Raw genomic sequence first — 14,497 nt, forward strand, 5'->3', positions numbered from 1 at the left:
GGAATTAATCAAAGCAAGCAAGTTCTCTTGGAGCTGTCCATGGTTCCTATCCCAGTCATACAGCAACTTGTTTCAACTCTAGCTACATGATCAGTCATCAAAAATGCAGTAATTAACTAACTAGCTCCAGCTTTTGTGGGGGAAAGGACTTTATCTAAAGAGGTAAGGGAAATTGAGAAGGAAATTTAAAGGGTTTCATACTTACAAAATCATGTATGGAAATTAATATGAGATAGGAGAAAACTGTGAAGACTTGAAGAAAAGTTTAAAATAGCTGAAGAGCAAGAGGAGGAAGATCAAAAGAGATGGAACACAAACAGAAAGGCTAAAGAAGAAGAAAGATTTTAAGGATCTAACTAAAAAAGAACCTTGCATAAACAAAGAGCAATAGATGAAGCAGTTGAGCTGAAAGAGAAGGCCTACAGGAATTAAGAGGATGGCTGGAAAAAGGAATAGAATGCATCAAAGAGAAAGAAATTGGCAAGATGACAAGGCAAGTTAGAAAATACAAGTAAGACAATGGAAAAAGTCCCCAAGACAAGGGAATGAAGTTATGTGTGTTTGTAACGGTGCTAGCAATGGGAGAAATGGAGAAATAATCCCAGAGTTGAAGAGTCTCCCCAAAACATAAAACAAAATTTGCCACAATTGTGGTCCAGGGAATCAGCTAACAAGAAAATAAAGAACTCTGAATCTCACTTTCTTAAAGTATGGAGAGCAGTGTACATTTGTCAGTGTGCTTCATAGAGTATACCTGATGGGGTAAGTTTTGTTATGGTCAGGTAAATTGTTAGCTATGCTCAAAGTCCAAGTTGAGTTCCCTTTAAGAAAAGATGATAAAGAGGCTATGAGTTACCTCTGAACTATTATAGAAGTCAGAATGAACTGTTCTTCACAAGAAACAAAAAAAATCGATTTAAATATATATAATAAAGAAGAGGTTTTAAAGAGGCAAGAATATAAGGACCAATGAATATCCCAGCCTCCATAGCAGCTCTTCTAAACCTTTTTCATTCTTCCTCAAATTTCCCATGGCTCTCCCTCCCACTACTTTCTCAACTGAGACTCTTGCCTTGTATTTAACAGAAAAAATGAGTTTCTTCTCTTTTCTTCCTCATTTCATATCACTCATATGCTTTCTACTACTATTTCCTTTTTCTTTTTTTGGCTCAGTTGATATAGTGGCCTTACACCTTATCAGGGCTAACTCTTCTACCTGCTCAATTCCTCCTATTTCACTTCATTTCCTCTAGTAGATTGTCCATTATGTTATTCTAATTATTTCATTTGTTTTCAATATTTCCTTTTCTTTTGGCTCATTCTCTACTGCCAACAAACATGCCCATGTCTCCTCTGTACTAAAAAAGAAAACTCCCACTTCATATTTCCATTCCTGCTAACTATTTCCTATGTATCTTCTATGTTTTGTAGCTAAACTTCTCGAAAAGTCCACCTGCAATAAATACTTCTGCTTTCTCTCCTTTCATTCTCTTTTAACCCCTTTCAGTTTGGTTTTTGACTTTCTCATTACATCAAAAGTGCTTTCTTGAAACTTAACAATGATTTTGCTTGACCTCTCTGCCTTTGACATAAATGATCACTTACTCCTTCTTGACAATGTCTTCTCTTTAGGTTTTCAGGATATCACTCTCTATTGGTTCTTCTTTTACCTATCTGACCTCTCCCTCTCAGATTCTTTTCCACAATCCTCATACAGATCATAGAATCTAGCCAAAGATGTCTCACAGGGTTTTAATTTGAGTCTTCTTATCTTCCTCCCCACTTCTGTGTTTGGTAATCTTACTGGTTGTCATGATTGTAAATTTTATCACTATATTTATAATTTTCACACCTGTCTATTCTGCCCCAGTCTCTCTGCTGCTAATCTCACATTCCCAACTGTGTTTCAGAATTCTCAAACTAGATGTCCAGTAGACGTATTTATACTAGTCATGTCCAAAAGAAACTATTTCTCTTTCCCCCTCAAACCATTTTCCTTTTTACCTTCTATTTTACTGTAGCAGTCAAAAGTATCCTCTCTGTTGATCAGGCTCACAACCTAGAAGACACCCGAAATTCTTCATTGTCTCTTACCCACTCCATATCCAATCTGTTGTCACCTCTTCTTCATGTCCCAAATATGTCTCCTCTCCTGATGGCCTTGGTAAGGAGTAAGGTCCTCTCCTGACACTGATACCACTCTGATATAGGCCTTCATATGCCTAGATTATTGTAATCATTTACTAGTGGTTCTACTTGTTTCAAGTATCTCCTCAATCCAAACCATCCTTCATTCATCAATTAATGTAATTTTCCCAAAAGTGTAGATCTGATCATGCCACTTCTTCAGTCTCCCTACACACACAAAAAAATTCCCTTGGATTTCTATTGACTCCAGGATTAATAACAAATTTCTGTTCCATGTTCAAAGCCCTTTATAATCTAGGGTACCTCATATAGTTCCATTATTTTTACACCTCAAGCCCTCAATCACATATTCTTTAATTCAATCACACAGACTTCCTTGATATTCCATGAAAAAGATACTCCAGCTCAGCTCCAGCCATTTTTTGGCTATCTTCTATGCCTGGCATGCTCTCCCCCAACTCATCTCCATCTACTCATTTCCCTTGTGTTCTTCAAATCCCAACTAAAATCACATGTTGTGAAGGTAACCTTCCCTTTTAATTCTAGTGTTTTTCCTCTGTTAGTTCTTTCCTTTTTACTATATGTATATAATTTCTTTGAATACAATTGTTTGTTTGTCTCCCCCATTAGGTTGTGAACTTCTTAAATACTGAGGCTATCTTTTGCCTCTTTTTTGCACACCCAGCACTTAGGGACAGTGCCTGATACACAGTAGTTGATTAATAAATGCTTATTGATGACTTGATTCTCTACAACTTATAGGCTTAGAGAGTAGCATTGATGGTTAAGCAACTTGTCCAGAGTCACAAAGACAACACATATCAGAAGCATAACCTGAATGTATGTCTTTCTGACTCTTAGGCCAGCTCCTATCCACTCCATAAAAATAATGACATAAAACCAAAAATTGCCCTTACATACATTTCTTGCGCCTTCCACAGAAATGCTGCTTTTGTGGGTGATTGAGGTTAAATCCATGGTGCAGATGCTGGTTTTCTTGATATAATCTGTGGTGTTTCTCCAGATCTCTTTTCCTCTCAATCATCATGATTTCATTATCACTATGAGGCTGGGCTCCTATGGATCTCTTATAAAGTATATGGGAATGATGTCCACCAGGTGCTGAATAGTTCAGTTTAAGGGCTAGGTGCAGAGGAAGTGGTTTTAAGAAGTAATCTGCTTCCTGGGTTCTTATCAGACCTGACTGAAAAAAGGAAGAAAAGATAATCAATCAGTGTACAGTATTTTAGAATTGACACTGGAGAAATGCTCATCAACAGAAAGTTAGCTGACAGGTTATTATTTTCTGTTATCCCTATAAAACTATGAATATATAGATTGTAGACATATACATACACAGGCAGAACAACAGATAAACCACAGTACCTCCTCAAGGCTATTTATTAAGGCCTGAAGAGGCTAAATATTGCATAACCTCCCCCCACCATCCCTGGCATCACAGAACTCTAGTTTTAAAATCAGTACTGGAGCAATGAAGTATTCTTAAAGTTGAATATTTATTGTCAAATTTTCACATACATTCTCTTTCTATCTTGGGTCAATATTTGGGAGATTTCAAGCAACAGGAATGAGAATGAGAATCATGGGCTCTGGGAAAAGCAGGAAATATTTGTCCACCCTGGTTATTCTATAGATGCAGAAACTAAAGCTAAAGCAGTTAAGTTTTTGTATACAAAGTCACCCCTCTTTGAGAGCTGGGATAAGAACCTAGGATTCTAATTCCCTGGCTAGAATTATTTCCATTACATCATGCTGTTCTACAATGCTTAGAGTAGACAAGGTCCCTAGATGTATTTTTTTTTTAAATATATTTTATTTGATCATTTCCAAGCATTATTCGTTAAAGACATAGATCATTTTCTTTTCCTCCCCCCCCACCCCCCATAGCCGACGCGTAAGTCCACTGGGCATTAGATGTTTTCTTGATTTGAACCCATTGCTTTGTTGATAGTATTTGCATTAGAGTGTTCATTTAAAGTCTATCCTCTGTCATATCCCCTCAACCTCTGTATTCAGGCAGTTGCTTTTTCTCGGTGTTTCCACTCCCATAGTTTATCCTTTGCTTATGAATGGTGTTTTTTTTCTCCTGGATCCCTGAAAGTTGTTCAGGGACATTACACCGCCCCTAATGTAGAAGTCCATTACGTTCGATTATACCACAGTGTATTAGTCTCTGTGTACAATGTTCTCCTGGTTCTGCTCCTCTCGCTCTGCATCACTTCCTGGAGGTTGTTCCAGTCTCCATGGAACTTCTCCACTTTATTATTCCTTTGAGCACAATAGTATTCCATCACCAACATATACCACAGTTTGTTCAGCCATTCCCCAATTGATGGGCATCCCCTCGTTTTCCAGTTTTGGGCCACCACAAAGAGCGCAGCTATGAATATTTTTGTACAAGTCTTTGTGTCCATTATCTCTTTGGGGTACAGACCCAGCAGTGCTATGGCTGGGTCAAAGGGTAGATATTCTTTTGTCGCCCTTTGGGCATAGTTCCAAATTGCCCTCCAGAATGGTTGGATCAGTTCACAACTCCACCAGCAATGAATTAATGTCCCTACTTTGCCACATCCCCTCCAGCATTCATTACTTTCCATAACTGTCATATTAGCCAATCTGCTAGGTGTGAGGTGATACCTCAGAGTTGTTTTGATTTGCATCTCTCTGATTATAAGAGATTTAGAACACTTCTTCATGTGCTTGTTAATAGTTTTGATTTCTTTATCTGAGAACTGCCTATCCATTTCCCTTGCCCATTTATCAATTGGAGAATGGCTTGATTTTTTGTACAATTGATTTAGCTCATTATAAATATGAGTAATTAAACCTTTGTCAGAGGTTTCTATGAAGATTTTTTCCCAATTTGTTGTTTCCCTTCTGATTTTAGTTATATTGGTTTTGTTTGTACAAAAGCTTTTTAGTTTGATGTAGTCAAAATTATTTATTTTACATTTTGTGATTCTTTCTATATCTTGCTTGGTTTTAAAGCCTTTCCCCTCCCAAAGGTCTGACATGTATACTATTCTGTGTTTACCCAATTTACTTATGGTTTCCTTCTTTATGTTTAAGTCACTCACCCATTTTGAATTTATCTTGGTGTAGGGTGTGAGGTGTTGATCTATTCCTAGTCTCTCCCACACTGTCTTCCAATTTTCCCAGCAGTTTTTATCGAATAGTGGATTTTTGTCCCAAAAGCTGGGATCTTTGGGTTTATCGTATACTGTCTTGCTGAGGTCGTTTTCCCCCAGTCTATTCCACTGATCTTCCTTTCTGTTTCTTAGCCAGTACCAAATTGTTTTGATGACTACTGCTTTGTAATATAGTTTGAGGTCTGGGACTGCAAGGCCCCCATCATATGTGTTTTTTTTCATTATTTCCCTGGATATCCTTGATCTTTTGTTCTTCCAAATGAACTTTGTTATGGTTTTTTCTAAATCAGTGAAGAAGTATTTTGGTAGTTCAATGGGTATGGCACTAAATAGATAAATAAGTTTGGGTAGGATGGTCATTTTTATTATATTGGCTCGTCCTATCCATGAGCAGTTAATGTTTTTCCAATTGTTCAAGTCTAGTTTTAGTTGTGTGGCGAGTGTTTTGTAGTTGTGTTCATATAGTTCCTGTGTTTGTCTTGGGAGATAGATTCCTAGGTATTTTATTTTGTCTAAGGTGATTTTGAATGGGATTTCTCTTTCTAGTTCTTGCTGCTGAGCTGTGTTGGAGATATATAGAAAAGCTGATGATTTATGTGGGTTTATTTTGTATCCTGCAACTTTGCTAAAGTTGTTGATTATTTCAATTAGCTTTTTGGTTGAATCTCTAGGATTCTTTAAGTAGACCATCATGTCATCCGCAAAGAGTGATAACTTGGTCTCCTCCTTGCCTATTCTGATGCCTTCAATTTCTTTATCTTCTCTAATTGCTACTGCTAGTGTTTCTAGTACAATGTCAAATAGTAGAGGTGATAATGGGCATCCTTGTTTCACTCCTGATCTTATTGGGAATGCATCTAGTTTATCCCCATTGCAGATGATATTAGCTGTTGGTTTTAGATATATACTGTTTATTATTTTTAGGAACCTAGATGTATTTTCAAAGGTTGCTAAACACTGTTATCATCTTCCAAGAGAGAGTATGTGCTAGCTTTCCATTACTTGTGATCCCAGGTTTCTCTATAAAGAGGTCAAGTATATCTCCACAAAATTGTATACATGATTCATGGGTAGCTTTGTAATACAATCACATTTAATAGACTACTTTGCCTATAACTAAATAGTCTTCACAGTTGTATTCTTCTTTCTAATTCTTTCTATCCTCAGTAGCACTATGATTATGGCTCCTAATTTAAAAGAAGTATGGCACCAAAATGATATTTTGGGTTTGGAAATTAGAAGTCCTAGGTTCAAATTTAGCCTCACTTATTGTATGATATCAGTATTCCCATCTGTAAAACAAGGTAATAAGTCTCATAGAATTTTAATCATAATTTTATACATGTAAATATATACATACATACTTATATATGCCTTTTAAAATTTTATTGATATAATCATTATGCCATTATTTTAGAGACATATTATAGGGATCTGGTTTCAGAATCAGGATATCCTGGATTCAAGTCCTGCCTCTGGCACATACCAGCTAGGTGAACCTTAGCTTGTCACTTAACATTTCTGTCAGTGCCCCATTGTTAAATAATTAATGAGTGCTATAGTATTAAGCTTAACATTTTGGTTATCTTAATCTATTTTCCTAAAGCTCACTGAATTTTCTCTGTCATAAGTTAATATTACATGGCGGCACTGAATTATGAACCCAGATACTTGTTTTTTTTTTTTCTAGTCCTTGTGCTGACATTACCTTTGGCCTCAGTTTTCTAAACTGTTAAAAAGAAAGGTCTGACTTTGGATGATCTCTAAGGTCCATTCTCTAATCTTTGCTGTGCCTCTGATTTCACTTAAGTCTGGTTTCCACTAGCCTAGTTTCATGCTAAATACAGTCAAGTACTATGCTCAGCTGATTACCATCTTCCCCTAACTATTTACATAACATTGGGGAGGTGGTCATGGAGAGGTACTTCTTAGCTGCTGGGAAGATGCCAAATTAAACTATAGGGGGAAGCAGAAAGGAGAGATGAAGGTTATTATCCTTATCTCCCAAGGACCTCCCTCTAGTTTAGAGAGAGGCAAAATATCAATTCCTCATTAAATTATCAGCATCTCTGAGAAGGGGAGGGACACCTCCTGGAGAGTGGATTAAAGGCTATCATCTTTATATCTAAATGGGAAATACTTGAAGTTTAATTTTTAGGTCAAGAAGGATGCAGCCTCTCCATATTTGATATTAACTCTACTTGATTAAGCTTGGAAATGAGTTTATCATGTTTTTGGCCCCCAACTGTGTTACAGGTTAGACATGCACGTGAAAATAATTCAAAGTCCAGCGTTTTGCCAGGAGAAAGACATTGTCAAATCACTGTGTTTAAAACTATGTATGAAATTGTATGAAGTTAATCAGGAGTCAATGGTAAAACTTTGTCCTCTTTGGAATTTAAAACCTTACCCAGAAACACCAGTAAAAGTCATTTAGATGATTAACTTAGGTAACATTTCTTATATTTGGCAACTCCAGAGAATATGATTTTCCACATAAATGACTTTTCCAGATAAGTAAAATTTACCCTTTTTATTTAAAAAATATTTTATTTTTCTACTAGCAATAATATATTTTCTCTGCTTTCTTTTCCAATTAAAATAGAAAAGAAAAATAATGTCTGTGTAACCAATATGAATAGTTAAGCAAAATTTCCATACTAGCCATGTTCAGAACATGTATGTCTTATTCTACATTAGAATCTATCACCATTTTTCAGGAAAGCTTATTCTTTTAAGTTAAAACTTCATTTTAGTAGGCTCCTAGGTAGCTCAGTGGATAGAGAACCAGGTCTGGAGGCAGGAGGTCTTGGATTCAAAGCCTCTTTGAACTTCAGACATTTCTTAGTGTGACCCTGGGCAAGTCACTTAACTTCCATTGCATAGCCCTTATTGATTTTCTGCCTTGGAACCAATATATAGTATTGATTCTAAGAAGATAGATGAGTTAAAAGAAAGCCCACTTTATTTTATTTTTAGTCAGCTAGCATTTATTAAGTATTTTATTAATTGCCAGTCACTGTGCTAAGCTAAGTGCTAGATATACAAAAAAGGTAATAAACAAAGGAGGAAGGCAGTTCCTACATAGTCAAGTGTGACAGAGGCTGGCACTAAAGAAAAAGTGCCAGCCTGAAGAGTGTGTGAAACTGATCACCTCAATGGGGGAGGGGCCCTAAGGGATTAGAATCTTGAGGAGGGGAAGACTCTGGCTGGTAGAGGAGGTCTCTCAGTCTTGAGAAGCTGAAGAGAAAAAGTTGAAAAAGACTTTCTCCTGAAGGTTACCCACTTTTCCTGGTGGTGACAGGAAATCTTCCTCCCCCAGCATTTCCTAATTGAAAAGACTATTGAAGAGGATACCTGAGAAAGGCATTTTAAATCTCTGCCCAACTTTACTACAGCTCTGTTGCCCTGAGTCTGAACTGTGGCCAAGGGGCCAAACCCAGAGTGAGTCAACCTGACTTTCTCTCAGGGGACTCAGGCTGCCAAAGCCCAAGTTCCCCCCAAATTTGAGGAGGGAGGAAAAGGGTTTTTGATAGAGACAGGGACCCCCCCCCTTTTCCCCACTTTCCTCTCCCATTCTTTCCCTATTTGTTATTTCTTTGTATTATTCTGATTGAGTTGACCTTAAAAGTCATTTTTCCCCAAGCTGTGAATCAAGTGTGAGTGAACAGAAGGGGAGAACCTTTGATCTTGAGTAGTGGAGGGGGGACAAGAGGGACAAGAGCAAATCTAGGAGAACACCCATAGCTAAGGAGGGAAGGCAGAAGGGGGAGAATCTTCAAATCCCTTCTCTCTCTGAGGCAACCCTTTACATCTGTTGTCTCCCCTGAATCCTGCTTTGAGAAGGAGGGGTCTCTTTCTCTTTTCTTCTCTCTCTATACTGATTTAACCATCCCTTGAATACACAAGTAAGACAGCATGCAAACAACTGTATAAAAACTATATACACACAAATTTCTATACAAGATAAATTGAAGATAGTTTCAGACGAAAGGCTTTAGCATTGTGGAAACTGGTGCAAGAAGACCTTCATTGAAGGTCAGTGGGACAAACAGTGAAAATGCTCAGGATAGAGTGTCCTGTGAGAGGAGAATCAAGGATGCCAGTGTCATTGGATCACAGAGTGAATTCAGGGGAGTAAGGTATAGGAAAACTGGAATGGTAGGAAAGGGAAAGAAAAGAGATTTAAAAGCTAAACTGAGGATTTTCCACTTATAGATGTGATGGGTAACACTGGGATTAATTGTATGGGAGCTATGTGATATGATCAGATCTCTGCTTTAGGAAGATGCACTGGCAGCTGAGTGAAGGATGGGTTGGAGTGCTGAGAGACATGAGGTAGGATGAAGTCACTAGGCTATTATAATAGTCTAGGAGTGAGGTGATGAGGATCTACATTAGGGTGGTTGCAGGGTCAGAAGTGAGAAGAGGGTACATAGTAAAAGATGTCATGAAGGTGAAAATGACAACATCTAATAATAGCTTGAATATAAGTGAATGAGAAAGTGAGAAGTTGAGGATGACAGCTAGGTTTCAAGTTTTAGTGCCTGGGAAGATGATGTGGTGAAGAGTAATAGGGGAGTTAATAAGAAGGGATTTTTTGGGGGGCAGAGGGCAGGAGGAAACAATTAGTTCAATTTTGGATATGTTAAGTTTAAGATGTCTACTGGAAATCCAGTTCAAGATGTCTAATAGTTACATTTTACTGCTTTGTACAGAAATATTTAAAACATGTATTACACATTTATTATCTTTCTTATATTGAGAATACTGAAAACATTTGTCATTTCATTAGTGTAAATGCACCAATACACAATACAACCCTATAATTTAACAATATAACTAAACTATAATTACTTATACTATATTTACTTATAGTTACTACAGTGGTAGTATATATTCTTTTGCTTACCACTAGCATAGTAACTGTAAGTTATTAGTGTAACCCACTACTGATTAGAATTACTAATATGGCCTTTGGAGAGTTGTCACTGAGTAATTTAATACAGTTTCTGTCACAAAACAAGAAATAACAACCACCTAATAAAACCATTGTCCTGTGGTCAAACTAATGGTGATATTCTTTGAAAGGAGCTAGGCTGATCATTGGACATATAGTCCATTACTGGTCCCATATTAATATTTACAGCTTGGTGGGATTTGCCGAAGGTTATTTTTCCCAGGATGTGGCAGTATACCAAATATAACCTCTTGATGTGAGAGAACCTAAGAATTTACACTCCTACTTCAGTATGCTACTATACCACATTTCTCCAAAATAAATTACTATACCTTGTAATACTCTAACATAGCAAGAGAAATTAAGGTGTATAAATCCTTCCTGTGCTAAATTGCCCCTAAACTCATGGTGGGGAACCTATGGCACATGTGCCAGTCATGTGTCCATGGATTTGCCTCAGCACAGAGTTCATTGCTAGAGTTCATTACTAGAAATTCAGTGGACACATGCTGCTTCTCTCTCCATCTCTACCCTGCCTGAGGATATTTTTAAATTCACCCACCCTTCTGCTCAATAGGAGTCCAATAGGGGAGCTTACTCCCTTTCCTATCTGAGGTAAGGAGGGAGCAGTTTAGGCACTCTGTCTCTAAAAGGTATACCCTCATGCCCTATTATTGTACTTTCATAAAGGTGGTTCCTGTGTATGTTAGCTGTCACTTTTTGTTATTGACAGTTTTTTGTGTTTCTCATATGCTGTTTTATTTGATATACAATTGTTTAGACAGATGCTGGTTTGGTGCCCAGGCTTTGTTACAGTTATATGGAACTCATAATCCTTTTGTGCTTCTGAGTTTATGACTGCTTGAGGGTTAGGTTATAGTAAACCTGCCTTGAAAACAAGAGGATGCTACTAGAGTTGGAAAGTTTCTGGTATTTTATTACCTAATGAGATGATATGAAGGCATATGATTTCATTCTCATTCTAGTTTGTTCTGAGATATGATCTGTTATATTTAAGTGATGATAATAAAATATTTTTCAACAGAGATATGAAGGAAAAGGCAGTAATGAAGAGTTTGATCTTTTTGTTTCATAAACAAATTTCACTTTTTGGCTACTAGATAATGATAAATATTAAAATATTTATTTCATTTTGAATAATTACTTCAGAAAAAAGTATAAGAGCTCAATGTTCCTGTTAATGTTTACCTCATTCTTCAAGTTTCCCTTTGTGTTCTTTGTTACAACAAAGGAAAAATATATCACCACATAAGGAAATGAAATCTCGTTTATTCATTTGTAAGTTGAAGTAAATTCTATTGGGATACTAACAATAACACATAAGAACAAGCAGGTTTTAGAATGTGGCCAAGGTCTGAAGAATTTGCTCTTACAAAACAGCCTTCCAGGCCTTTTATCTTTCTCTTTTAAAGACAGAAACATTTCAATATCAATATAAGGCCTTGTTTTCAAAATCTTTCAACATGGGAGAGTAAATCAGAACCAATTAGATAACCTTTAAATAGGAACAATTAAGTTGAATGTAAATACCATAAATATTTCCCTATTTCTGAATATTCACAGAAGAAAAACATCTTTTTAAATTGAGAGATTGGATGTTCATTAGGAAATATTTATTAATTACAATGCAGCTAATGAACTATTAGTAATTGTTAACCATTTATTGACATCATTTATTGACATCAATATAGACATCATATAGTCAGGTAGAAGGAGTGTCCATTCTAGAAGATCTTCACCAGGAAATCATAGAAGCTTTGTGTATTTGCATATTGTATCTGATGTGACAATATAAATTCTCTTTAGAGAAGGCTGCATGTGAATGGCTAGGTGGCATAAAAGAGAAAGAGGGAGCTAAGCTAAGAGTCATGAAGACCTAATTCCAGCCCAGTCTCAAACATTTCTTAGCCATGTGAACCTGGGCAATTTAATTAACCTCTTCTTGTTTCAGTTTCCTTAACTATAAAGTATAAACTATAAATCCTCCCAGGGTTGTAAGGATCAAAGGAAATGTTTAGCACAGTTCTTGGCACATAGCAGTTACTTAAATGTTTTTTCCCCTTTTCCCCCCTCTTTAAAGAGTAATTCAACGTGACAGTAATAAAATTAAAGTATGGTTTTAAACCATACAAAATACACAATGAGCTTCTTTTTTCCCTAAGGCACTGGAAGGAGAGTAGTCCTTTTCAAGTGGCATATGACTAGTTCAGGAGACTAACATTCTCATTAGTTATTTGCTTTACATGGTAGGCATTTAAAACTATTTTTGTTAAATTGAATTGAATGAGAAGATATTGTTTGTAATTATTTTTTAGGGTCAAGAATTTTCACTTTCACAAATAATTATTGTGTTTTTCTTTCTTCTCATTTTTGTCCCTTTTATTAAAAATTTACTATGATATTATAATTTAGCACACTGCTCTACTTTCTTATCCAGGAGCTATTGCTTTAAAAAATTAAAAAGAAAAAAAGAAAAAATAGGCAACTTATTATATAACCAGTTATCATATCAACAGAGTCTGAAAGTATAGACAATATTCTATGTGCATTGCCACTCATCTTTATAAAGAAAGGAAGGAAGTACATTTTATCTACTTCTCTAGGGCCAAGCTTCTTGGTTATTATAATAACATGGAATTTGAAGTTTTAAATTTTATTTTCATTTACATTATGAAATTCATTGAGTATATTTGGTTCTGATTAATTTACTCTGCAACTGTTTAGAAAATTATTTCCTATTTCTCCAACATCTTCATTTCTCACAATGTAGCAGGGATATTATATTGCATTTATGAACTAGTTTATTTGATCATTTCCCAGTTGATAGGCGTTTACTTTGTTTTCAGTTCTTTCCAACTACAAGAGAGTATGCCTATAAATATTTTGTTGTTCTCTTTGCCCTCTTTGATATATATATTTAGCAGAACATTGGATTTGTTGGTCAAAAGTTATGGAAATTTCTCTCTTTTTAAAAAAATTTAAACATAATTTTCTTACTTATCCCTTCATTGAAAATCAGACTTTATTTTAAAAAATAATTTTATTTTTAGTTCCTAATTCTGCCCTTCTTTCCAAGGCCTCTTCCACCCATTTAGAAGGCAAAAAATAATACCAATTATAACATATAAAGTCATGTAATACATATTTCCAGAGAAAATAAAATAAAGTATGAAAAATATTTGCTTCAATCTGCACTTATTATCAGGTGCGCCTTCAGTTCTCTATATGAAGGTAGATGTCACTTTACATCATGAGTCTTTTGGAGTTGTGGTGGATCATTGTATTTATCTGAATTGCTAAGTCTTTTACAGCTGGATATCATTACAGCAATATTGCTTTTGCTGGGTATATTGTTCTCCTGGTTCTGCTCACTTCACTTTGCATCAGTTCATATAAATCTTCCCAGGTTTTTCTGAAACTGTTCTCCATTATTTCTTACAAATCAATAGCATTCTACCACAATCATATAGCATAACTTGTTTTGTCATTTCCCAATTGATGGAAACTCACTCAGTTTCCACTTCTTTCCTAGCACAAAAAGAACTACTAGAAATATTTTTCTACACATACATCTTGATATCATGCTTGAAATTGAGGAATTCATCACTTTAATACACTTGCAAAAAGAATGCAAAAATTAATAAAATCCAAGGAAAATACAGATCTCTCATAACATACCTGGATCTCTCAGGAAATAGAAATACTTGTGACACTAATCTTATTACCTTACAGAAATCCACAAAAAGGTAATTTACCTGACTTCTTTCTTACATACCTTGCCTAAATGAAATAATGTCAAAACAGTAGGCTTTGATAAGGCAATTAAACCCAGAATATTTATTGAGTGACAAAGAAGAGAGTACTAGAAGGTAGAAAAAGAGAAAATCATTATATTAATAACCATTTGCATAGCACTTTAAACATGTTTTACATACTACTTAATTTGGAGCTTGTAATAATTCTGACAAATCAAAGTAGTATTATTAACCCCATTTTACAGATGAGGAAACCAAGGCTCCTGGTCAGTTTATGAGTCTTGTCCAATGACCCATATTTACTAAGTGGCAAAACTTAACCTTGAATTCATATCTTCTGATTTCAACTGTACCATTTCCTTCTGTTTTATTCAAGAAATGAGGTTGAAGTTTAGGGAGTTCTCAGTCAGTTCTTTAGAAGGATAAGAAGGCTGTTTCTTCTA

At 35.8% G+C, this 14,497-nt stretch overlaps 1 protein-coding gene across 1 annotated transcript in view; it reads right to left on the bottom strand.

Annotated features, from left to right (window-relative positions):
• Positions 1 to 14,497, bottom strand: part of ADAMTS16 (ADAM metallopeptidase with thrombospondin type 1 motif 16) — a 261,354-nt gene that overhangs the window by 174,562 nt on the left and 72,295 nt on the right. The window contains exon 4 of the mRNA XM_001370697.4: positions 3,070 to 3,352. Within this exon, the coding sequence (XP_001370734.2) occupies positions 3,070 to 3,352 (283 nt within the window). The remainder of the gene's footprint in view (positions 1 to 3,069; positions 3,353 to 14,497) is intronic.

The sequence above is a fragment of the Monodelphis domestica genome, chromosome 3 (assembly GCF_027887165.1).
Source record: "Monodelphis domestica isolate mMonDom1 chromosome 3, mMonDom1.pri, whole genome shotgun sequence".
Classification (NCBI taxonomy): Eukaryota; Metazoa; Chordata; class Mammalia; order Didelphimorphia; family Didelphidae; genus Monodelphis; species Monodelphis domestica.